This window comes from Psammomys obesus, unplaced genomic scaffold (genome assembly GCF_907164565.1).
Source record: "Psammomys obesus unplaced genomic scaffold, mPsaObe1.curated_primary_1811, whole genome shotgun sequence".
Taxonomy (NCBI): domain Eukaryota; kingdom Metazoa; phylum Chordata; class Mammalia; order Rodentia; family Muridae; genus Psammomys; species Psammomys obesus.
Genome location: NW_026590511.1, coordinates 794,516 through 817,112, shown reverse-complemented (window position 1 = coordinate 817,112; position 22,597 = coordinate 794,516). Strand labels below are relative to the sequence as shown.

Here is a 22,597-nt window from a genome sequence, read left to right as displayed (position 1 = left end):
ACAACGAAGGCCGTCCCTGGGTGGGCTCGAACCACCAACCTTTCGGTTAACAGCCGAACGCGCTAACCGATTGCGCCACAGAGACAACATCGGCTTAAAGTCTCTGGTGTAACCCTACGAGGCTTTGTATATGAGCTCTGAAGTGCGCTTGCGCACAACCGCACGGCACGGGGCGGAGTCTCTGCAGGAGCGCCACTTGACACCCAGCCGAAATAGCTCAGTTGGGAGAGCGTTAGACTGAAGATCTAAAGGTCCCTGGTTCGATTCCGGGTTTCGGCAAGGCTTTTTGCCTTCTTGAACAATGCGTCTGCTTTCTTTTTTCTTTTTTTTTCTTTCATTTTAACCTCCAATGCTGAATTTGTCCAGTCCAACTTTTAACTTCTAAATTCTTTTTAGATGTTGACGACCAGTCCAATATTCTTTAAATTGGTAGGGCTAGAGCCATTACTGATTATGAAATGTAAAAATATCAGGGTGAAGACTGCTGTCATTCCAGCACTCCAGAGAAGCAGGAGGATGGGCACCAGGTCAAGTTCCTCCTCCCAGAAAGTCATTATCATTACCATTATGGCTCATCTCTCTAGAGCTCTGGCTCCTCTTCTGAAAGAACGGGGTACACGTGGCTACTAACCCTTTAGAACTCCAGTTCCAGGGTCTCTGATGTCTCTTCTGACCTCGCAAAACACCCACACACATAAAGTAAAATAATAAGAAAACGAATCAAATCTGGGAGGTCTGTGGGCAGCCTATCATCTAGAGGACGCTGGGTTCCTCCCCCAGCACGGGGGAGGTCGAGGTAGGAGAGATAGGGGTTCTTGGCTCCGTGAGACCGTCTCAAAAACAGGGGCGGGCTGGCACGGTGGTTGGGTGGGTGAAAGCAGTCTGCTGCCAGACCAACTGTCTGAACTAGGTCTCTGGATCCCACAAGGTGGCAGGAGAGAACCGGCTCCAGAAGTTGTCCTCTGCATGGATAGCATTGGCTCAGGGCTTGCATTTCCATGCACACATGTGTGTGTGTGTGTGTGTGTGTGTGTGCGTGTGCGTGTGCGTGCTGGCCTTCTAGTCATGGCAATCCTCTAGCCTCAACCCTACCATGTCCGTCTAGACTTTTAGATTCATAGAAAACTTACAAACTCTTCGGAGAAGTTCTAAGTAGGCCATAGCCAGCGGAGCCATATTATACTGTAATATTTCATCTGCGTGTGAGATCTGCCAGTGCCGGAGCCCACCACCGTCCTGCACGCTGGTCAGGGGCCCTGCACCAGAGCCATGCTCTAACCCCCACCTGTTACGCAGCTTGTGTTCTGATAGGGCACATCGACCCGGCTAACTGGAGGCCCCTATACTGGGGTTCCCTCGCTTTCTCTCTGCTGTCCTTGCAATGCCATCTCCACGAGATGCTGGAAACTTAGCACCCACCGTCCTGGGCTGACTGTAAGCTCAGGTGGGATGCGGTGCTGGGCTCTGATGAGATCACGGGGTCCCCAGAATGGCGTTTGTAGATGCTAAGAGAAAGATCCAGATATGGCAGCAAACCACTGGATCCTTACATTCGAAAGGCAGAAGCAAGCAGGTCTCTTGTGAGTTCGAGGTCAGCCTGGTCTATATATCAAGTCCCAGGACAGCCAGGGCTATATGTCTCAAGAGAGGCAAAGACAAAAAGACAGAGTGACTAAGGTGGGGCTTCCTGGGATTCCAGGCCTCCCTGAGCTATGTTGTGTTTGAGGTTAAGCTTGGGACTAGAGAGGGGGAGGGGCAGCCGGCTAGCTCAGGGGAAAGAGACACTTGCCAAGCCTGACTAAGTGCCAACCCTGGGTCCCACACAGGGGAAGGCTTCCACAAGAAGCCCTGTCTCACACACACGCATATCCACACACACACTAAACACAGTGCACTTTAGAGACGGTGGAATACAGCTTGGTGGAACAGGGCACATACAAGATTTTGGTTCGTCCTCAGCACTGCAGAAGTCCAGGGAACCCCAGGGTCTTTGGCCTCATGATGTGTGGATGTGTGTTCCCTGCCTGGCCTCTGATGTACGTCTCCTGACCCGTCTTGACCAAGCTGCTTCCTGACCCCTGACCTGCAGGAAGCAAGACAACTGAGCACTTCCTGTCTCCAGGCTCTGGGTAAATGCTGTAGCTCTGGCTGGTGGAGTGTGTCGGGTTAGTGTGTCGGGGCGCCTGACAGATCGGGGGGAATGAGGGCACAGATCGGGGCTTCATAAATTGCCATGGGTAAGAAGGTGGGAGATGGAACAGTAAGTGAGGAGGGGTGGGAGGAGGAAGGGTGGAAAGGGAAGGCCACAGCCGTGTGGGGCAGGGGTGGGACTTGGTGTCACTTCCCAAGTGGCACAGCACCAGACACAGTCCACTTACAGACGTGCCTGGGTGTGGGAATGCTCACTTCTGCCTGAGGTCCCCGAGATGTGCAAAGTGGGAAAACACCACTAGATGGCGCCAGGGAGCCTAGGGATGGGCGGGCTGGGGAGGGTCCCTGTGGACCAGGCCTTGAGGCCATCCCCACCACGATGTACAAGAAGTAGGCAGAGGAAGGAGAGGCCTCGCTGAGGGGACAGTGGGTGATGTCTAGGAAACATGTCCATTTTAACTGGGGATATTCCTGGTGTATGGGCTGGCCAGTACATAGGGTATAGGATGCACTGAAAATGACCTATCTGGTGTCAGAAGGTCTGAAGCGCTGAGAACAGGGCACATGGGAGCCATGATGTCGGGGCACTGACAAGGCAGGGGTGAGTGAGTCATATCTGGCTTCTTGGCCCCTGAAAAGCCACTAGGTCATAACTCGAGGTGTAAGCCTCCAACTGTGGAGGGAAATGTGGGGTCAGGGCAGGTTGAAACACAGGACTCAGGGCTTTAGGGAGCTGAGGACTAACACACACACGGAGGCCACAGCCTTCTCCCCGCCAGCCAGCACTGCTCTTGGGCCCGTCTACTTCCCTGGAAGCCGAGCTCCTGCCACCAGGGCTCTTTCTGGCCACTCTGCCCAGCAGCCCTGTCAGCAATGGTCTCACACTTTGAATCCAGGCTCCCTTCTTTGGGTGGTCTCATGGGCAGCACAACAGGCTGTAGCCTGAACCCAAGCTCAGACCTGCCTGCAACCCAGGTTTTTTGTGTTTTTTTTTTTTTTTTTTTTTTGGGGGGGGGGGGGTCTCTGTATAGCCCTGGCTGCCCTGGACTCTGTAGACCAGGCTGGTCTCAAACTCACAGATTAAAGGCATGCACCACCACTGCCCAGCTTCCCCAACCCAATTTCAACAAAGATGGTAGAGAAGTCTGAGCCTGGAGGTTGGCGAACAATGCTGCCTTGCTGTGCACATCCCGGACAGGGCACTCTGAGCCCCAACTGTGCAGGACCATCCTGGCCCATGCGTGCTGTCAGATGCAGGTGCTCAGGGTGACACCCCATCTCATTCTGGCATGGCCCCGAGTGTGAGGGGCACCCATGTGTTCCACATCCAGTAATCCAACACCTGGCGGAGCGCCTATGGGGCCACGGGGCCGGCCCACTGTTGGCAGTGGCTCTGCCCTTGCTCCTGGTGGACGGAGCTTCCAAACAGCCCCCTTGAGACCGTGGCATCCAGCATGGCAGCCAGGGCAGGAGTCTGCCGGTCCCTGCTCTCATCCCCACCACCCTCAGCCCTGCAATGGTTTCTAGGTGGGGTGGTGGCCACACTGAAACCTGGTGCCAGCTCGGGGTAGAGTTAGTGCTTGGCTGGGTAGGACAGGACCGTGGGGGCGGAGCGCAGCTGACCTGCCCGTCTTCTCAGGACTACACACAGAAGCCACTGAGCAAACGTGTCCCCACCTCCCAAACACCGCCCACCTGCAAAGACTGTTGCTGCAGGGGACCCCACCTCCTGCTCACCAGAGGACACCCCAGAAACCAGACAGAACAAATAAGCAAGACACTGCCAGGGGAGGATGTCAACGCTCTGGGAGCTGAGTCTTCAAATCAGTCTTTCCAGAAACTTCCATAGGGCTGACACAAGGAGCAACATGAAACCCAAGTGCACATGCCAGCCACACTGTGCAGTAACCATGACACATATGCATTCAAACGCATTTATAAACAAAATAATTAAAAAAATAAAAACCAAACATACACGTGTACACAAACAGAAACTTCCAGAAAGCGAGTGTTCGTAGCTGCCAGCAGGCTTCCGGTACGTTGACGGCACCTGATCCTGCAGACTCAGGGCTGAAGGGCAAAGATCAGGACGCACAGATCAAAGTCACTCCTAGGCCTCTTGCTTCTCGCACACTGTCGCAGAGACCTCGGGCACGCTGCGGACTCAGCGCCGGCGACGGCTCCTCTCTTCCAGGAGCTCATTGTCAAAGATCTCCTTCTCCCTTCAAGAAAAAGAGACTGCCTGTCGGACTCCAGGGCCAAGCGGGCGCCTGCCACCGTGGAACGAGTGGCCTGACAGAGGCTGGGTAGGGTGTATTCATGCACTAAAGAAAGAGGCCATGAAAAACAAAGACGGTCTGCCACGGGGAGCAGCCAACAGGGGTGCCGGCGTCCCTCGGTGCTGCGTTCTGGAAGCTCAGTCTGCTCCACTGACGGTGGGTAGAGAGGGCTACTGACTTCCACACCGAAGAGCCTGGGACACTGAATTCTACCGCACTGGACAATCTGTGGGTCCCAGGTAGCCCAGGCTGGCCTTCAACTTTGGCCAGGTGAGCTGGGGCTGGAACCCAGGGCTCCATGCACACTGCTCTGACCACTGAGCATGGCTCCACGCTGCCATTTCACTGGGTGTCAAAATCTCACATAGGCCAGGCTTATAGACAACTTATAGATTTTCTTTTTTAATCTGCCTCCATGTATTTTATTATTATTTGTGTGTGTGTGTGTGTGTGTGTGTGCGCGAGAGTGTGTGTGTCAGATCCACTGGAACTAGAGTTAGACAGTTGTGAACTGCCATGTGGGTGCTGGGATTTGACCCTGCGTCCTTTGCAGCCAGTGCTCTTAATTGCTGAGCCATCTCGCCAGCCCCCAACCTGGGGGATCTTAACAAGGACTTAAGTTCAGTTCTCAGCACCCACTCGGCCACTCACAACCACCCATAACACGAGTTTCAGGTGACCCAGGCCCTCTTCTGGCATCGGCAGGCCCCAGGTACACACGTGCAGGCAAAACACCCTATTCATAAGCATAGACAAATTTTAAAACTATTACTTTGGACATGACTGGGCAGTAAGCACTTGCCTTGTAGGAGCAAGAACCTGGATTCATCCCAAGAACCATGTCAGATGACAAAGCGCAGAGGCAGGCAGGCAGGCAGGCACGCACGCACACATACACACGTGCACACGCAGGCATGGACGCCAGACAGTAACGCCAGGCACTGTCCAGCCATCTCCACCTTCCTGGTTCTTGATGACTAGGGTGCTGGAATTATGGGCACAGGCAGACACTGCCAGCTGTTTTCAGCAACGCCGGCACTTTAGAGGCCGAATGAGACCGTTCTTCTAGCCCAGGTAGGCGCCTCCTCTCCTCGCAAGTTCAGGGAGGAGAGCACTGGACGGCTGTACTAAGCATGGAGCCTTGACTGCTGCAGGCCCGAGTGTCTGTCCCAAGGCCCTTACTGAAATGGCATCTGGGGTCAGAACCCTGAACACAGGAGAGCTGCGCAATCGGAGTGGGTCAGTGGGAGCCTCGACCTAACATGGCTGCTCTGAGCACTGAGAGGCCCTAGGCCAGGGCCCCGCTGGCCTCCCGGGGATGCTCTTATAGAGGCAACGCGCCCTGATGTTCCAGAGCCTGGCACGCGGCTCTGGACGGAGACCTGCGTTTTGGCTGCGGTGGCGTCCTCTGCCTGTCACTGGCCTCCTCGCCCATGTAGGTCTGGCAGCATGCCCAGAGGTGGATTAGAGGCCCCGGGGCCACACAGCTCAGGAGGGCTGCAGGCCGACAGGAGAGGCATCTTCATTGCGTCGCGCGGCTGACGGCTACACGGTCTCTTAATCTAGCTCGAGCACTAGCCGCACTGCAGCGGGCGGGGCCGAGCCCACACTCCAGAGGAGGAGATTACAGGGGTCTCGGGCAGAGCACGCGACAGGCCAGGACTGCAGAGGTGGCAGCGGCCGAGCCCCAGGGTCCTGGCCTGCATCCAGCCTGACCCGCAGAGGAGCAGCCTGCAGACGTGGGCCTTTGTCCAGCCCCAGCTGACCACACCGTGCCTGAGCACAGACAGCAGCTGCGTCACCTGTGGACACAGGCGGCCACGGCAAGGGGGCCTACCGGTAGCTAAGTGTCGGGCCACGGATGTACTTCTGCTCCGCCGTCTTGTAGTCTACGGACTCCACGGCGGCAATGGCGCAGATGATCGCCTACGGAAGAATGGAGAGGGCCGTGGAGACTGAGCAGTTAGCCTGCCACACAGAAGGCCTTGGGTTCCACTCCCAGCATCAAGACCTGTGAAGGTCAAAACCACCCAGTTTTGTTTTCTTCAGACAGGGTCTCTCTGTGTAGCCCTGGCTGTCCTGGAATTCACTCTGTAGACCAGGCTGGCCTGGAGCTCACAGAGATGGCCTGTCTCTGCTGGGATTAAAGGTGTGCACCACCACAGCCCAGCAAAAACACCCAGTTTTGAAGTTCTACACTGCAGTAGTTACGGCGATTACGGGGCCTGGTATGATGGTCAGACCTGTTACCAAGTACTCCCGAGGCTGAGGGAGATGCACCGCCCGTTCTGAGGAGAAGCCTGAGCCCCACAACTGGCACACACACACACCCTTGCCTTTGTTTTTCAGTTTCTGTGGCCAAGCCCCACCCACAGCACGAAGGCCCATCCAGGGGCACAGGCCGGCAGCCTCTCTAAGGGACCCACACTCGTTCCTCCCGGAACCCTAGCTACGGACAGAGCCCAAGTCTAGTGCTGAACATGAGAATGGGGCGCCCACCTCAGGCAGCAGCACGTCCAGGATGAAGCGAATGCGGTCCCCGCTGCCGCTCGCAGGCACCTCCCCGTCCATGTCTCGGCAGATGCCCTGCAGGTACCCCACCACCTCGTCCAGCTGCGCCTCATCCTCCAGGTACGTTTCCACACACGTCACGTACTGGCCGGAGCTCAGGAACATCTTCAGCCACCGAGAGGGCTTGCGGCTGTGGAGGATGGCCCGCAGGTGGCTCTCCGCGCCCTTGGCCTTCACGATGTACTCCACCAGCTTCTGGTTGGCTCTGTCCCGCGCAGCCCTGGAGCGGTCGGGCAGCACCTTCCTGCATGGCCGCCACTGTCCTGGCTGGCTGTCCCCTGCAGGCGCCTCAGGGTCCCCCTTGCCCAGCTGAGGAAACCTTGTCCCCAGGACGTCCTGCTGGATGGACTTGCGCACAGGGTAGCCTGCGAGGAGAACACACACCCGGAGCGTGCGTCATCCTCCAGCCTCAACCTCAGTCCTTCACCTAACCCTCCCCCGAGCACCCAAGGCCATGAGGAGGACCTCCTGGGGACCGCTGAGTGCGCCAGCTAAATGTCCCAGGGTGCCGGCAGCATTCCTCAGACAACCCCACCCGGCTCACAGCTGCACTCCTGACAGGATGCAGGGCACAGAGGCACCTTGGTGCAGGCAGCGAGCACAGCAGGAGCCTCGGGAAGATGGCCTCTCAAGGACCAAAAGCAGACCCCATGCTGAAAAACACGTCATACTCACTGATATCAGCAGCATAATACTCCAAGAAAGACCCAGCGAACGAGCCGCAGCCTGCGGAGAGAAGGCTATGCTCAGACCTGTGCCTTGCCGCTTCTGGGGCTCCACTCCTGCCCAGGAGCCTCCTGCCACTGCCCCCGGAAGGAGCTGCCAGGGGTTCAGGCGGCAGTCAGTCAGCACAGAGACGTGCTGTGTGGGGCCTCCAGTCAGGAGGCCGCACCTGCCCCCGCCTTCCAGAGACAGTACCGTCAACCAGGCCAAGAGGGGAGCGATGTAGGGCCAGGAGCACACTCACCTCGGCCCTCCATCCTGCCCTCAGTGGGTGCCAATGCCATGGTTCCCCGCCCCAACCCACCCGCTCCCTGGGGCACAGCCCACATACCGAGGCGCACCCGGTAGTCAGTGATAAGCGAGACACACCAGCCGATGGCCTGGGCGAAGTCCTCCTTGGCTCTGTCCTACAAAGCCCAAAAGCTGGGTGTGAGAGGGCTGAGAACCTTGGTTTCCTAGGCTCCTTGGCTTAGGTGGGTGCGTGTGGCCTGGCCCACAGGTTTGACAGGCGGGCACTTTCAGGCTTCCGCAAGCCAGTGAACAACTGACCTTTCCGACCTTCTTCAGCCAGGGTCTCAGGTAGTCCAGGCTTTGTGTGTAACCAGGGCTAGCCTCGAATGCCTAAATCTCCTGACTTGGGTTCCAGCCACCCCTACCTCCCCCAGTCACCTTGGATGCTGTGTCCCACCCCCAGGTCTGTGTATGTGATCGCACTGCAGGCGGCCAGGGGCCGATGCAGGCACCTTCCTTGCACACTCACCACGCCTTTGTTGGGACAGTCTCCCACCGAACCTGGCTGCTCAGTGAGCTCTAGGGGTGCTCTGGTCCCCGTTTCCCCAGTGCTGGAGTACAGCCTCACATCCCTTTCAAGAGGGTTCTGTAACCTCACTCTGGCCCTCATACCAGCGCACTTTCTGACTGATGTGTAATGAGCCACATGACTGGACTGCGTCCACAGCCAGCAGCGCCTGCCGTCCCTCAATGTCTCCCCAGGGTGCCTCTCGGAGGGACCGACCATAAGGCCATGCACGGGAGCCCTGACACCCAGCTGCTCACAGCAGATCACCGCCCCACAACCTGGTAGGTTTGTTTTTGTTTTTCCAGACAGGGTTTCTCTGTGTAGCCTTGGCTGTCCTGGACCCACTTTGTAGACCAGGCTGGCCTCCACCTGCCTCTGCTGAGAGTAAAGGCGTGTGGTACCACACCAGGAATACAATCTGGTGTTTTGGTTTGTGTCAATAGGGACAAAATAATTTTTCCTGGCCAGGGAGACAAAGGCCATTCAGGAAAACAAGTGTGAATCTGCAGAAGCACAGAAACGTAGACATGGTAGTGCAGGTGAGGTCTGGCACTCCTAGGGTGAGACAGACAGGGTGCCCAGAAGGGCGGTGAGCCTAGGGTCCCTGGGGCCTCCAACAAGGAGCAAGAACCAACGCCAGACGCCGTCCTCTGACCTCCAGTGATGCCTCAAACACACACCCCTTCACGGAGACAAACGGAACAAAGGTGACAACACTGACACAAAGGTGCAGCCACGAGTGCGGACACACACACACACACACACACACACACACACACACACACACACACACCCCGGAGAACAAAGCTGCCACACCCACAAAGCACAGGCCGCCACCTACCAGCAGCGCGTGCTTTTCCTTGCAGTCGAAGTGCTTGAGCCTTCGCAGCGACACAGTGATTCTTGGCAGAGCAGAGACCACGGTCAGCACGGGCCGCCTCAACCCAGAGCAGGTGCCCTCCTCTGAGACTTACCCCTGCCCTGGGCTGCAGCACCTCCGTGGCACTGGGGACCCAGCTCCTTACCCCAACCAGCCACCCACAGGTGCACACAGGCGGCCAGGGTCACCTTCTGGAAGGCGCCTGACGGGCTGAGGGCCGGGGAACAGGCTGGTCAGCTCATGTGTGCTGCTGGCGGGGGTGAGCACCCTTAGGCAAACTGGCCAGACGCAGCTCAGTAAGAACCATATTCTACTGAAGGCCTGTCCTGGTGCAGCATGCAGGCACAAGGGTCTTGGCTGCCTGCTCTACATCTGGCTGCGGCACCAAGTGACGCTGGGCACACTGCACGGTGTCGGCAGCTCCAGTCAGGGGCCCTGCAGAGGTTTTCACCCCTCCCACGCCCCAGGCATTAGATCACTAACCCTCGGCCCTTGGGGTTCATGTTGCCCTCAATGAAGAGCACGCTGGCCTTCTTGTCTCTCCGCCGAACGCTCTTGACCTGTGGGCAAATTGGGACAGCACAGAATGACAAGGGGCAAAGGCGGAGCTCCCTCCGAGGTCTTCTCTGGGACTGGGTGGGCCATCCTAGTGCTGGTGGGGGCGGCTCAGGCTGCAGGGCCCACTGGCCCACTGCTCCCCCCGGCTCTGTGGTGCTAAGAGATGGAATCCGTAGTTCTCCATTTGGAGCTTGTTCCTCCATCTTTTTATATGCGCAAGTGCTGCAGGCGCCTGCGGAACGCACAGACACCCTCAAGCATCAGCCCTGAGCTTCCACCCTACCTGAGACAAGGTCTGTCAGTGCAGCTGCCATGCCACACTGGATGACAGTTTCCAGAGGGCCTGCAGTCTGCTTCCCTTCTCCCCAGACTGAGCTCGGCTCAGGCCCTCGTGCTAACACAGCAAGCAGTGTGCCCGCTGAGCCCTCCCACCCGTCCAGCTTTGTTTCCGGAGTCTCCCAGAACACGAGCTGGCCTTGAACTCTGTGGCTGAGGATGCCAGGCTCCTATCTTGGTCTCTCAGTCACAGGCTGTGTTGCCCCTGCTTGTGCCTCTCTGCCGAACCACCCCGTCCCTGGCTCTGCTGGGTGGAAGCTGTCCAGTAGGGAAGCACAGAAGCTCTGGTGTGGAGGCCACTGAGACCCTCTCCCGGGGCCATGGAGGAGACTGGCAAGCCTCTTTCTGAGCAGCCAGATGGTCTCCAAGACAACACGTCTCCACCTAACCCTGTGCCTGGAGACAGTCAGGCATGAGGGCACACTACAAACAGGCGATTTTAAGAACGGCAGAAAGGGAGGGTGCAGGCAGGGCTGAGGGACACCATACCAGATGAAGCCACTCAGATTCCAGCTGCTTTCACCTCAGGCCTCTGTCAGTCTCTGCCCCTCTTTTGGGACAGGGTCTTGACTTCGCCGTACTCTGCCTTAGTGCTGGGATGACCGGCCAACAGCACCGTATACACTCAACGTTCCAGAATTAAACACTTGACGAAATTTAACTGGGGCTTGAACTGTGGCCCCGGTGGCACTTGTCTAAAGCTAGAATGTTCTGGGCCCTGATCTCTACCCTTAAAGAATGGAGACAAGAGCTGGGCGCTGGTGGCACATGCCTTTAATCCCAGCACTCAGGAGGCAGAGGCAGGCAGATCTGTGAGTTCAGGGTCAGCCTGGTGTACAGAATGAGTTCCAGGGAAGCCAAGGCTACACAGAGAAACCCTGCCCCCAAAAGAGAACAAAAATCAGAGACAAGACATAAACCCATCAAATAACCTAGATGTGAGGCCAGCATCCCAGGGTGTGGGGGAGACACAGGGTGGGACACAGCAGTCCCTACAGCAGTGGCTGCAGCACAGGTGCGCAAATGTGGCCAATCGACTGGGGGGCTGAGACGTTTGGAGATGGTCACGTGTGGCAGGTGCACTTACCACAGCTGGCCAGAACGGGTACTTCTGGTATTTGAGCCAGACCAGCATTCCTACTTCAAATGATCTCGGTTCTACAATTAAGACAAAGGAAGGGAAGAGTCAGACCCACCTTGAACAACTATAGTCTAGACAGAAGAAAAAAGAAAACCCACACTCACTCGTCACGGCATTGTTTAAGCCCAACTCTAACACCATCGACCCAGGGAACCCAGACAGCTGGGCAGACACAGAACAGGCGTCTGAGTGCCCGTTTCGACCATGCATGTGTCCCTGTTGATAAATGTCCTGTGGCAGGAGCTGAAGCCAGCAGCAGAATGGAGGAGTCCCATTTCAAAGCCCCCTTCTCTAAGTCTAACACCCTCGAAAAGCAAGACATTTAGACGCCTGTGCCCATGCCTGCTGGGTGCAGCTCTGCACCAACATGCAGAGCATATAGTCACCCTCCTCACAGAGGGCACTGGCCTCCCGAGGGCACCAACTTCTAAGACCCTAAGAAACTGAGCTCACGAAATGCAGAAAACATACATTCTTAGAGGAGAAAAAGTCATTCTTTGCTTTTTGTTTGAGACAGGGTCTATGTGGCCAGGCTGGCCTGGAACTCGGAGATCTGCACGTCTCCGCCTCCCGGCTGGGATGACAGACATGCACTGTGCCTGTTTTATGGGGTGCTGGGGCTGGAAGCCAGGGCTTTGTCCACGCTAGACAAGTTCTCTACCGTGGAGTCACAGCCCTGCCTTCGTCAGTTACTGTTAAGGCAGGACCTTATTACGAGGCCCAGTCTGGCCTTCAACTTGCAGGGATCCCTCTGCCTCCGCCAGGTTTTCTGTGTAAAACTTTACATTTTCTGCTTGCCAGGAATCCCAGGATGAAGGACTAGTGCAGACTGTTAAAGCTTTAGCACAGGAAAACCAGCAGGAAGTGGACGGGGCATCACCATGCCTCCCACCACGGAACCCGGAGGCTGTGACGGGCTCCCTGCAGCCAGAAGGCACGGAGGAAGGTCACAGCCCACCCGGGAGAGGCCCTCCTCAGAGACCTCAGACAACCCTGGCTGGGAACCACAATTGTCATGAGTTTGGAGTGGGGGGTTAGGAAGGACACAAAAGACCCGAAAGTGAGGAAGCTGGGTCCCTCTGCGGCCAATAGGCCCACTCTTTAAATCTGACCCAAACGATGAGGACGTGTGAGGCACAACCCCCAGCACCCAGGCCCTCCTGACAGTCTAGATCCTCAGCGGGCTTAGCCCAGGGTACTCAGAGACTACTTAAACCTGGACTCACGCCACTAAGAAGCAATGGGAGGTGAGCTGGAGATGGGACCTGGCGCTCTGTAGGTCACCAGCCCAGCGGCCAACAGCCCCTCAGCCTGCCCCGCAGTGCGCTGTGCCCCACCTCAATGTGCAGCTGGCTAGGGACAGTCCTTGGGTCCCACAGTGGCTGAGCTGTCCCACTGTGCACTCGGTATCCCTGACTCACACGCCACCCTCGGCACACTCCATCCATGAACACTCTCAAGGAGGACCTATCGTTCTCTGGATGGACATGGGTAAAGGTAGCTCTGCCCAACTGAGGGCAAAGGAGCTTGCATCATTCCTCAGTGTGCCTGGGAGGGGCCAAGACAAAGGCTGGCCTCCACGCTGGCTGGTTCTCTCTCCTGAGTCCTCCGCCTCCCTCCACACAAAGCACATCAGAGAGGGGAAGACAAGGTTCTGGACAGGCCTCAGGTCAGCCAATAGAAATTCAAACATGCCAGGTGTGGTGGTTCATGCCTTTAATCCCAACACAAGGGTGGGGCCGGGGGGTGGGGTACCAAGGAACCAGCCTTATCTACACAGCAATTTCCAGGCCAGTTAAAGGCACGCAGTGAGATCCTGTCTAAAAACAAAAACAAAAGCAAAAAGCCCCAGCAGCGCCAAACAACTAAATGGCTTTATGGAGTGCGCATAGGGTGGGGTCCCCCAGCGTTCTGCCAGATGCCACAGCCTCTTACCATGATACAGAAGTATCCGGGGAGGCTCCTCCTCTTCCTCCTCCTCCTCCTCCTCCTCCAGCAGGGACTGGACGGACTTGAGCCCTGTGGACTCTTCTGAGGACACAGGATCTGCTGAGACAGGGGGACACCGCTCGATGGCCACCACTTCACCTTGCAAAGGGGCGAAGGACAAAGCGCCGCTCATGACAGAGGACAGAGCCCTGCGCAGACTTCAGCTAGGTGTACCCTGTGAGCAGAATGGGGTTTGCCTCTCTTTAAAAATGTCCTACCCGTGTCTCTGTGTGCACAAGCTCGAGCTTGCAGGGGGTTTTGGTGGAACACAGGCCCATGCACACATGTGAGCGCACGCATCTTATTTATGCCGGCTCATGTGTGCTGTGTGTGCCTGCACACGTGTCTGTGCATGCGTGTGCAGGTGCGTGTGTGTGAATGTGTCTGTGTGCACGCACATATGTACATTGGAGCAGACGCACAGTACAGCTCTGTGGAGTCAATTCTCTCCTTCCACCCTGTTGGTTCCTGGGATCAAATTCAGGTCATCAAGCTGGGTGGAAAGCGCCCTCACCTACTGAGCCACCTTGCTGGCTCCTGCACTGTTATTGTTTAAATTCTGATGCGAGGGATGAACACGGTGTCTCGCTCTTGCCAGGCAAGCCCTCTAACTCTGAGCTCTAGCCTCGAGTACATCTTAAAAAATTAAAAAATAAAAACGGGAGAAGCAAAGGGCCGTGCTCCTAGTGTGGAAACCCCAGGTGGTGACCTCTCTGACAGGTGGATACACAGAGAACAGGACCCCAGAACCAAAGGGGGACTAACCAGGGCCAGTCCCCCTCAACCTAAGATACCTGCCGCTCCCGCAGCCCACCACCAGGCCCAGTCCGGCCTTGTGAAGGGTCCACTATGGCCTACGCTACACACACTCCATTTCTGAACCCTCCGGCCAGAGCTCAGGGGGTCACAACAGGTTAGAGGGGACCAGCCCTGGCTGCAGCCACACACAGGTTTCTGCGTGACCTGCGTGACCTCTGTGACCTCCGGGCAGCTCCGGACACTGGGCCTCCTAATCCCCTCAGCAGGCCCCTTCACTTACTGTTAACTCTGCGATAAGCAAGAGCAACACAGAAATGCTGAGCAGGGATCCCTCCCGGGGCCACCAACTGCCATCCCAACTCTGCCCGGGCTCCCATGCTAACTCAAACACAAAGACAGAACTATCTGGGAGGAGAAAGTCACTCTGCCTGAGGGCAGACGGGAAGACCTGGGCCACTGAGCCTGGTACAAGCATGGCCACACCTCAGAACCTCACGGTAGGCATCCCTGGCCACGGTTACCTTCCTCTGCTTTGTCACTGTCTCCAGCGCTGCGAAGCATCGTGACCTCCCCGGAACGGCTCCTAGGGGAGGGCGCTGCCCCAACAGTTCTAGTCCCCAGCTGCCTGGTGGGTGGGTTTTGGCCTGAATCCAAGCGTGGCCGCTTTGCGGAGCGTTCTCTGCCTCTGTCAGAGGCTGGGGGCAGCCCACTGCCTGATGACATGACCCGGTCACAGCCTTTGACGGTGGCACAGGGACCCTCCTCCTGGGTTTGAGGGGGCAGCCTAGGTGAAGCTGGGCTCACACAGCTAGCTTGACCCTCGCTCTCTGCAACACCCTCTCCCTTGGAAAGGCTAGACCCTGTTCTTCGGTGCCGGGTAGGTTTCTCTCCCAAATTTCTCCGCCTCTTATTGGTTGTGCCCTCCTGACCACGGTCCAGCCGTGACCCAGAACCATCTTGGGAGCCATCTGCAGTGCGGGAAGGCACTGGGGTTCTCGGAGTTCCGTCCTTTGAGAGAGCTGTCTTGTGGCCCACTTTGCACCCAGGTTTCTTTTCCAGTGCAGGCAACCCTGACAGGCTTTGCGGCACGCAGCCCCACCTCCTCTTGGGTGCGCACTGGGCCACCACATCTTGACCATCTTCACCGAGAACGGATGGAGACGGGGCACGGGAGAGCGGAGAGGCCGAATCTGCAAGTGCCTTCTCTTTCTGAGACAGCATGGTCCCATCTTCCATCTGACGGCTTTCGGGACTCAAGCTGCCTCTCTCGTTCAAGACGTCCAGGGCCACGCGCAGGGAGCGCCGGTAGGTCAGCTCCTCTAGGGGGGTAGCCGGGACTTCGTTCTGAGAGGCTATGGAGACGAGGATACACAGTGAGGGCTCCGCGTGGGTGCCTAAGACTATCGGAGCCCTGCGGCAACAGACTCAGCAAGTACTCCAAGTACCTGGCACCTGCCCCACCCAGCCGCAAGCAGGCCTGGCACTGCTTAGCTGTGTCCCCGAAACAATACGTTCACTCAGGGCCTGAGGGCAGAACACCCCCAGCCTGACCTCAGCCTGACTGGCTAAACGCTAAGCCCTCAAAGTCCCGAAGCACCACTGCAGAAACCTATGTGGAGGGCTCCCACGCGCAGCACTGTTCACTTGCCCGGGCCGGCAGGGACCACTTCCCGCCTGCCGGGCGCCCCGCCTCCCCTCCCCCTTTCGGACCCCTGCTTGGCCCCTGCTTAACAAACACTAAAATGTGTTCACCGGGGAGCGGCTCCCCGGCACCCCTGGCCAGCGCTGCATGCCCCGGCTCTAGAAGCGAAGTTGTCAGCACAGCCCACAGCTGCCCTGAGCAGCCCGGCCTCCCCCACCTGACACCCTGGCTTGGGCTGCCCTGGGCCTGTCTTGGCTGCTGGGACTCGCTCTCTCAATCTGAGGGGAAGGCGCGGCTGGCGCCTGGCTCTGCCGGCTCTGCTGACTGGAGCCCTCGCCATGTATGCCTGTGCACGAGGACTGTAGCTCAGCCACAAGAGGAAACGGTGCTGGGTGCCCAACTGAGGCCCTGCACACACAAAGGAAGCCGAGTCCCAGCCGCCATGCAGCCCGGCCCGCCCGCCCACAGCACCTGCAGAAGACATGGAGCCATCAGCGTGGAAGCTGCCGCTCTGTCCCTGTTCACCTGGGCTTTAAGTGACAACTTGTCAATTTATGTATGTATGTGCGTATGCCATGCATGCATGCCTATCTGTATGTATGTTATGCATGCATGTGTGTGTCTGTAGGTTATATATGCATGTGTGTGTGTCTATGTATGTTATGTACACAAATGTGTATGTCTGTGTTATGTGTGCATGCTGTGGTCCCAGGGACTGAATACAAGGCTTCACGTGAGCAGAGTAACAGCCTCAGCCCAGTATTTACCACAGAGAAGGTTGAGCCATAGTCTGCAGCCAGGCTGGTCTGGGACACGAAACTCCACTGACCCTGCCTTCCTAGTCCTTCCTGACCCCGCACTTCAAGACTATTTCTATGCCCACACTGTGAGCTCTAGGGTTCCGGGGACAGAGGGTTCTATGCTCCTGTGGTTCAGGTGCCCTCTCCTGTCCTCCTTGCCCATCGCAAGACTCTCGGGTGGCCCCATCTGGCTGGTCTGCTTTCGGTCAGAGGTCTAAGAAGCAGCTGACTGGTGTGTGGAGGACCCTGGCTAGACCCCAGGCGTGGGGGCCAACCCGTGATCCCAGCCCTAGAAAGGCCAAGGCAGCACTGCGGCCACCGGCCAAGACTGCAGCAGGAGACTCTAACTCCAGAGCTAAGGGACAAACACAAAGGGCGCAGAAGCTGGGAGAGGCCGGTGGGTGGTTTCCATCCCCACAACTGCCCGAACAGAAAACCCATGTACAAGAGACAACAGAGACGGCCGGGGGCAGGGCTGTCTAAAAGGCTTTAAAGAGCAGGTGCCAGGCTGGGACTACAAGTACCTTTTCTGCACAGGCCCTGGGTTCTGTCCCCAGTATACATGTACGAGGGGTGGTGGCAGTCACCCATCACCACGGCATGGGGAAGTGGAGGCAGGAAGATAGGAAGGAGTTCAAGGTCAGCCTTTGCTTACATAGCGATTTCAACACCAACCCAGGTAACATGAGACCCTGTCTTAAAAGGAGGGGGGAAAAAGGCGAGCAAATACATATTTCCTCCGGTGAGGTTCCCTGTAACAAAGTGGCGTGCAAAAACTAGGCCTGTGGCTGCGGCACCGCGCCGCGCGGCCTGGCTGGAGCCCTTACCCAGGAAGGCGGCAATGTTCTCGATGTGTGACTTCTGCAGCGCCTCCACAGCAGAGCTCTTCACCTGGATCCTGCGCCAACAACGAGCGGGTGAGTGCCACCACCCTGCCACCCAACTGTCCAGATGTCCCCCGCAACCTTCCACTCACACCAAAAAAGTCACACACTGAAGGAGGACAGGGAGGGGCAGTCTGCCCAAGGTAACGGGCACAGCCAACCAAGGTGGATACGGCTTTCTCTTTCTTTCTCTCTTGCTCTTCTCTTTTTCCCCCCCTCTTTCAGGAAAGAAAAGGTCGGCTGGAGTTAAGAGTAAAAATAAATTCAAATTGGGACTTTCATGAGGCAAATCCGACTTTCAACTGCACAAATAACTCCTTTGTTAGGTTTTCCGAATAGCCGCTAATGTCACCGAGCTGTTTACAGCCCAGCAGGCGCGGTTTGGTTTAAAAGGACGCACTTTCCTTTTAAACTCAAGTATTCAATTACCTTCCCTGCCGCAGGGAGAGCGGGAGCTGGGGACTCTCTCGAGCGGTGGTGGGCTCTGAAGACGTGGCAGGAAGGAGCCGGCCAGGGGGGACCCGGGAGACGGGTGGCCAGTGGACTCTTCAGAAGTAAAGATGTTGACAGGGGACCAAACCACAAGCCCACACCCACACAGTCCTTGCAGATGACCCAGGAGGGATCAATCAGGTAAAGGACCACGGAGTCCTGCTACCCATCTGCCTTTACAGTGCAAAAAAATATTGTTTTCTCTCAGTGGAGAAGTGGGCCCGGCGCAGCCAGATCAGAAACAAGATATGCTGGTCCTTGGTGGAGGGGAGACCCCATCCTGGATTTCTGGGAATGGTTTCTATTTATTTGCCCTTGAGACACCTCTTTCCCTGCAGACCCCTGTGCCTCATGTAAGACCTTCAACTTGAAATTGGTGTCCTTCAACTTCAAATCCATTGTCCTCCCCACAAGGCTATTAGTGTGGAAAGACAGAAGCAGAGAATGAATGAGCCCAGCGGAAGCAGGCTTCTCTCTCTTTTGTGAGAAGTGCATTAGAAACCCCTGACAGACGGGGAAGATAGTATTAGGAAAAAAAACAAAATCCAAAAACAAAACAAAACAGAAAAACCACACTTAACTTTTCCTTTAGCGAGAGTATTTGAACATCTAGAAATAATTCTTTTTTTCTCTTGTTTTTCGCTGAAGTCTCAGTTCTGGCCAAAACCTACGTGTAAAAAAAAAAGAAAAAAAGAATTCTTGTCATGGCGATGTGCAGGGACAGACCAAGTGGCAAGCCTTTCCCGACACCTAATCCAAGCTCCTCTGATCCAGGCGAAACTGAGGCCCCAACTGAGGCCGCTGCCCCAACAGCCACCCCGGGTCAGGGCAGGGATCTAGCACTTGCCACTGACTTGCTAGAAAGCACCCCAAACACCAGTTTACTCCGTGCCTGGGAGCGCCTAGCTACATCTTCCCTGAAGTCGCAGCCTCTGTGCCTTTTTTAGCAGACTTTTGTTGTTGTTGTTGTTCCTTAGCGTGAAAAATAATTAAAGACAATTCTGGATGTAGGGCCTCCTAAGCGCCAGACCAAAAGCCCTCGGAGTGGCGGGAACCCCGGGCCGCGGGCCAGCAGACCCAGGCACCAAGCATTCAGGCTCAGCCCTTTCTCCCAGACTCACTCCAAGGAAACAGACCCTGATAAAGACTTTATTGTCACCCAAAGCCATTTCTAATCCCAGAAATGAAGAGAGCAGGGATGTCACCTTTGCAGGCCACAATCGCTTCTCCCATCGGCACAGGACGTATTTGGCATCCGTCATGACTCAGAACTGGGGCAAGAAGGTTGTCTGTCTCAGGGCTCACGGTACCGCAGGGCCTGACGCCAGAGGTCCCTGTAAGAGAATGTGCATGGGGCTTACGGAGGCTTTGCTTCCATTCCCTGAGACTCTCGGGGACACAAGCTTCCCGGGCAGAGGCTGCCTTCCCACACACCTAAGGACACACTTCAGCTCGGAACCCGGCCCTGAGAGGTTGGGCAAAAAGCCAAGGGACAGCCAGGTGCAGGACGTACCCTGGAACTTGGGGAAATGGCTCGTTTTCCAGAAATAAAATTCAACAGATTCCCTCTTCAAGGTTGCAGCCAGAACATTCTGACAGGGCAGTGTTTTGAGCAATCAAAGCTCACAGCCCTCTGCCTTAGGCCTGAAGGGTGGCTGCAGTCCACAACTCAGAGCACTCACTGCCCCGTTCCCTGGAAGGACAGGGACAGATGCAGGCGTTCCTGACAAGACACCCCTGGCAGGGGCAGCCAGGGCTGTGGACAGAAATGGAAAGATGGGGGAGGGGAAACCAAAGCAGCAGGAAGGACAGCAGGAACATGAAGGGGACCTGGCAGCAGAAACAAGGGTTTACGTAGCAGAAGCGTTCACAGAAGCGGGGACAGGGACTACGGGCAGCAGAGTTGGGCATCACAGGGTTTCTAGCACGAATGGGAGCTCATCAGAGCAGGGTGGGGGTTCAGGAAGCAAAGATGGACTCCGCAGCAGTTATGAGAATTCAGGTAACAAAAGATGAGGCTCAGGTAACAGAGACTGGGGTTGGGGCAGCGAACAAGCGGCCCCCTAGCAAGCGAGGTGGTTCAGGGAGGAGAGGCAAGCGGAAGAGGAGGGGGCCTGCAGCATAGACCAGGGTCACAGAAGGGAGGACACTCAGGATGCAAAGATGGGGTCTACATGAGGGACTGAGCTTCAGGCTGCAGAGACTGAAGTACAGGGTTTGCAGCGATGACGGGAGGTCAGGTTACAGGGGGTGTAAGATGCAAAGACTAGTATTCTGACATGACATTTGCAGTTCACAACAGGGACAGGGTTTGAGCAGCAAGTCTGGGGTTTGGACTGCAGAGCCGGGGTCCAAAGGGAAGAAATGGAGGTTTCAGGCAGGAAATTCAGAGTTCTTAGCAAGGACACAGATTCAAGCTGCAGAGAGGGGGATCGAGCAAAAAATGTTGGGTTTCACACTGCAGAAGTGGGGGGATCGGGTTAATATGGGGCTTCCAGCAGGAAATTCGGGATCTCAGCAGGGGCACGGGTTCAGACTGCAAAGAGGGGAGATAAGGTAGAAAACTCGGGGTTAAGGCTGCAGAAGAGAGGTATCAGGCCGGAAATACGGGGTTCGGGCTGCAGAAAATAGGGATCAGATGGCCGGAAATACGAGGCTCTCGGAGGAGACGGGGGCTCAGACTGCAGAGAGGGGGAGTCAGGTTAAAAAAATAACAGGGTTCGCAGCAGGAAACTGGAGGTTCTCAGCACCCGCGGGCCTCTGCCGCACATGGGCCCTGCGCAGAACCGGACGCGGCCCAGCGGGTTCGGCCCAGCCGCCGCCCTTCCCCAGGCTCGCCGCCTGCGCCCCGCCCGGCCCTCCCAAGGCCGCAGGGGGCTCACCCACCCCCAGGCCGTCTGACGCGGCGTCCGAGCCTGAGCGACCAGGCCGCAGCGGTCCCAACGGCGGAAGCCCGCCCGCCAACCGCCGCCGCAAGCCCGCGCGCTCACCGCCTCCTCCGCCGCGCAGATCCCCGCGGGCTGGGGGCGGGGCCTGTCTCACAGCGGTCACAGGCCCCGCCCACGCCACCGCCCAATGGGAGGCGCGTACCTGCGCCTCGGCCCCGCCCCCAGGCGCGCGCGGTCTCCTGCGGGCCACGCCCCCGCCTCCCAGCCACGCCCTCCACCATCTTCCCTCCTGCCCATCAACTCCTGTTCGCTGTAAGGGGCCCCCTACCCCCCCACCCCGGGCCCGAGGCAGGGTGGCCTTCGCCGCCCGCTCCAAGTCCCAGTCCTCGCTGCTGCCCAATGAGAGGATGGAGCCTACATCTTGGTTCCTTCCACAGACCACAGAGGCCACGCCCCCAGCTTTCCCACCGCCTGCGGCTGTGCCTGTGGGGCGCTGTGGGAAGACAGGGGTCTTGGAGACGCAAAGGCCTCACCAGCGCCTCACAGACTTCTGGTACCCTCCAGCTTCTGGGGTGACCCGATTCCCACCCGAGAAGCAGGTTTCCCACCTCGTGGAAAGGCCATCCAGTGAGCATGGCCCTGTCCCGGAGTTGAAATAGGCTGTGAGGGCACCTCCTAGGTCCCCAAGTGTCCTCGAGCCAAGCCGGTGACTCGGTGGGGCTGCATCCAGGACCTCCATGGACTTTTCTAGAACCGGAAGCTTCCAGCTTGGCTGCCCAGAATGAGGCTATGACGCAGGATAGCAATACTGCAAGAAGATAGGAACATAGAGTTGGTACACAGTCTCTCTGTGTAGCTCTGGCTATCCGGACTCACTCTGCACACCAGCCTGGCCTGGAACTCAGAGACCCGCCTGCCTCTGCCTCCCTGTGCTGGGATCAAAGGCGTGCGCCACCAGCGCCCAGCTGACAGGGATGTTTACTGCCCTCGGTACAGATGGCGAATGAGCTGAGATGGTCCCGGAGGTGAGGCCTGAGTCCTGTCTGCATGCCTCTGCAGTCCCGTCTCTGCCCTCCAAGTTCCACTGGGTTGGGCATCATAGGCCCAGAAGGTCCGGTGGCAATCGTAGGGTCCCCGGGCAGCACTGGCCAAGGCAGGGCACAGGTCCCTAGTTCTTCGGGTCGCTAAGCATTGCTGGCCTGCTTGAGCTTGGAGACTGTGAGTACTGAAGGGGATGTGGGGTGAGCTATGTGAGGGAGTGGGGGAGTGAGTGGCATCAGCAGGTGAGTGGCTGAGTGGGGGGTTAGTGATATGAGTGGGTGTGTGAGTGGTGTGGGTAAGTGGTCGGAGCAGGGCGGGGGTGTGAGTGGTGTGATCAGAAGGGCAGGTCTCTGAGCAAGGCTGGTTCACACTTGGAAAGCAAGGCAGAAACAGTGAGAACCAGATATGGTAATACAGGGCTGCGCTAACCCAGTGCCAGTTAACCAATTAACCCGATCAGCTGTTCATCCCTCTAAGCGCTCACCGGGCAACCCGCCCTCTAGTAACCTCTGAGGCGGCCTTCCTAAGTCTCTCCTTTATTTGGGGTGTTCAGGCCTCCACCAACCCCCAGCCTGAAGTAGGAGACAGAAAAGGTGAGCGGGAAGAGGGGCCCAGACCCCTTTACTCCCCCGGACTGTTCAGGGTCAAGGGGTTCTTTAGGGCT

The 22,597-nt window shown here is 57.1% G+C and overlaps 1 protein-coding gene and 2 non-coding genes across 6 annotated transcripts; 1 reads left to right on the top strand and 2 right to left on the bottom strand.

Annotated features, from left to right (window-relative positions):
* Positions 1 to 11: 11 nt before the first annotated feature.
* Positions 12 to 85, bottom strand: Trnan-guu (transfer RNA asparagine (anticodon GUU)). The gene has a single exon. It is a non-coding gene; the product is annotated as a tRNA-Asn (tRNA).
* Positions 86 to 206: 121 nt separating this feature from the next.
* Trnaf-gaa (transfer RNA phenylalanine (anticodon GAA)) lies at positions 207 to 279 on the top strand. The gene has a single exon. It is a non-coding gene; the product is annotated as a tRNA-Phe (tRNA).
* A 3,792-nt stretch (positions 280 to 4,071) lies between these two features.
* Positions 4,072 to 21,056, bottom strand: Pwwp3a (PWWP domain containing 3A, DNA repair factor). Of its 4 annotated transcripts, none has more exons than XM_055607703.1 (14): positions 20,995 to 21,056; positions 19,210 to 19,338; positions 18,586 to 18,671; positions 17,456 to 17,526; positions 14,708 to 15,538; positions 13,374 to 13,487; positions 11,385 to 11,455; positions 9,887 to 9,963; positions 9,365 to 9,425; positions 8,056 to 8,131; positions 7,677 to 7,727; positions 6,930 to 7,366; positions 6,268 to 6,356; positions 4,072 to 4,373 (listed from the first exon to the last, which is right to left on the bottom strand). In XM_055607703.1, the coding sequence occupies exons 2-14, from the start codon at positions 19,264 to 19,266 to the stop codon at positions 4,316 to 4,318; spliced, it is 2,079 nt and encodes a 692-aa protein (XP_055463678.1). In that variant the 5' UTR covers positions 19,267 to 19,338; positions 20,995 to 21,056; the 3' UTR covers positions 4,072 to 4,315. The 4 variants fall into 4 exon arrangements, with proteins under 4 accessions (XP_055463678.1, XP_055463677.1, XP_055463680.1 ...); XM_055607702.1 differs by lacking the exon at positions 20,995 to 21,056 and adding an exon at positions 20,891 to 20,987; XM_055607705.1 differs by lacking the exon at positions 20,995 to 21,056 and adding an exon at positions 20,891 to 20,987 and having other exon boundaries at positions 13,374 to 13,484.
* Positions 21,057 to 22,597: the final 1,541 nt, after the last annotated feature.

Coding starts and splice junctions, on each gene's coding strand:
- Pwwp3a (XM_055607703.1), bottom strand. CDS start 19,266: ATGACGGATGCCAAATACGTCCTGTGCCGATGGGAGAAGCGATTGTGG. Junction 7,728..8,055: donor TGACTACCGGGTGCGCCTCG/GTATGTGGGCTG, acceptor TTCTCTCCGCAG/GCTGCGGCTCGTTCGCTGGG. Junction 6,357..6,929: donor TGGACGTGCTGCTGCCTGAG/GTGGGCGCCCCA, acceptor ATTCTTCCGTAG/GCGATCATCTGCGCCATTGC.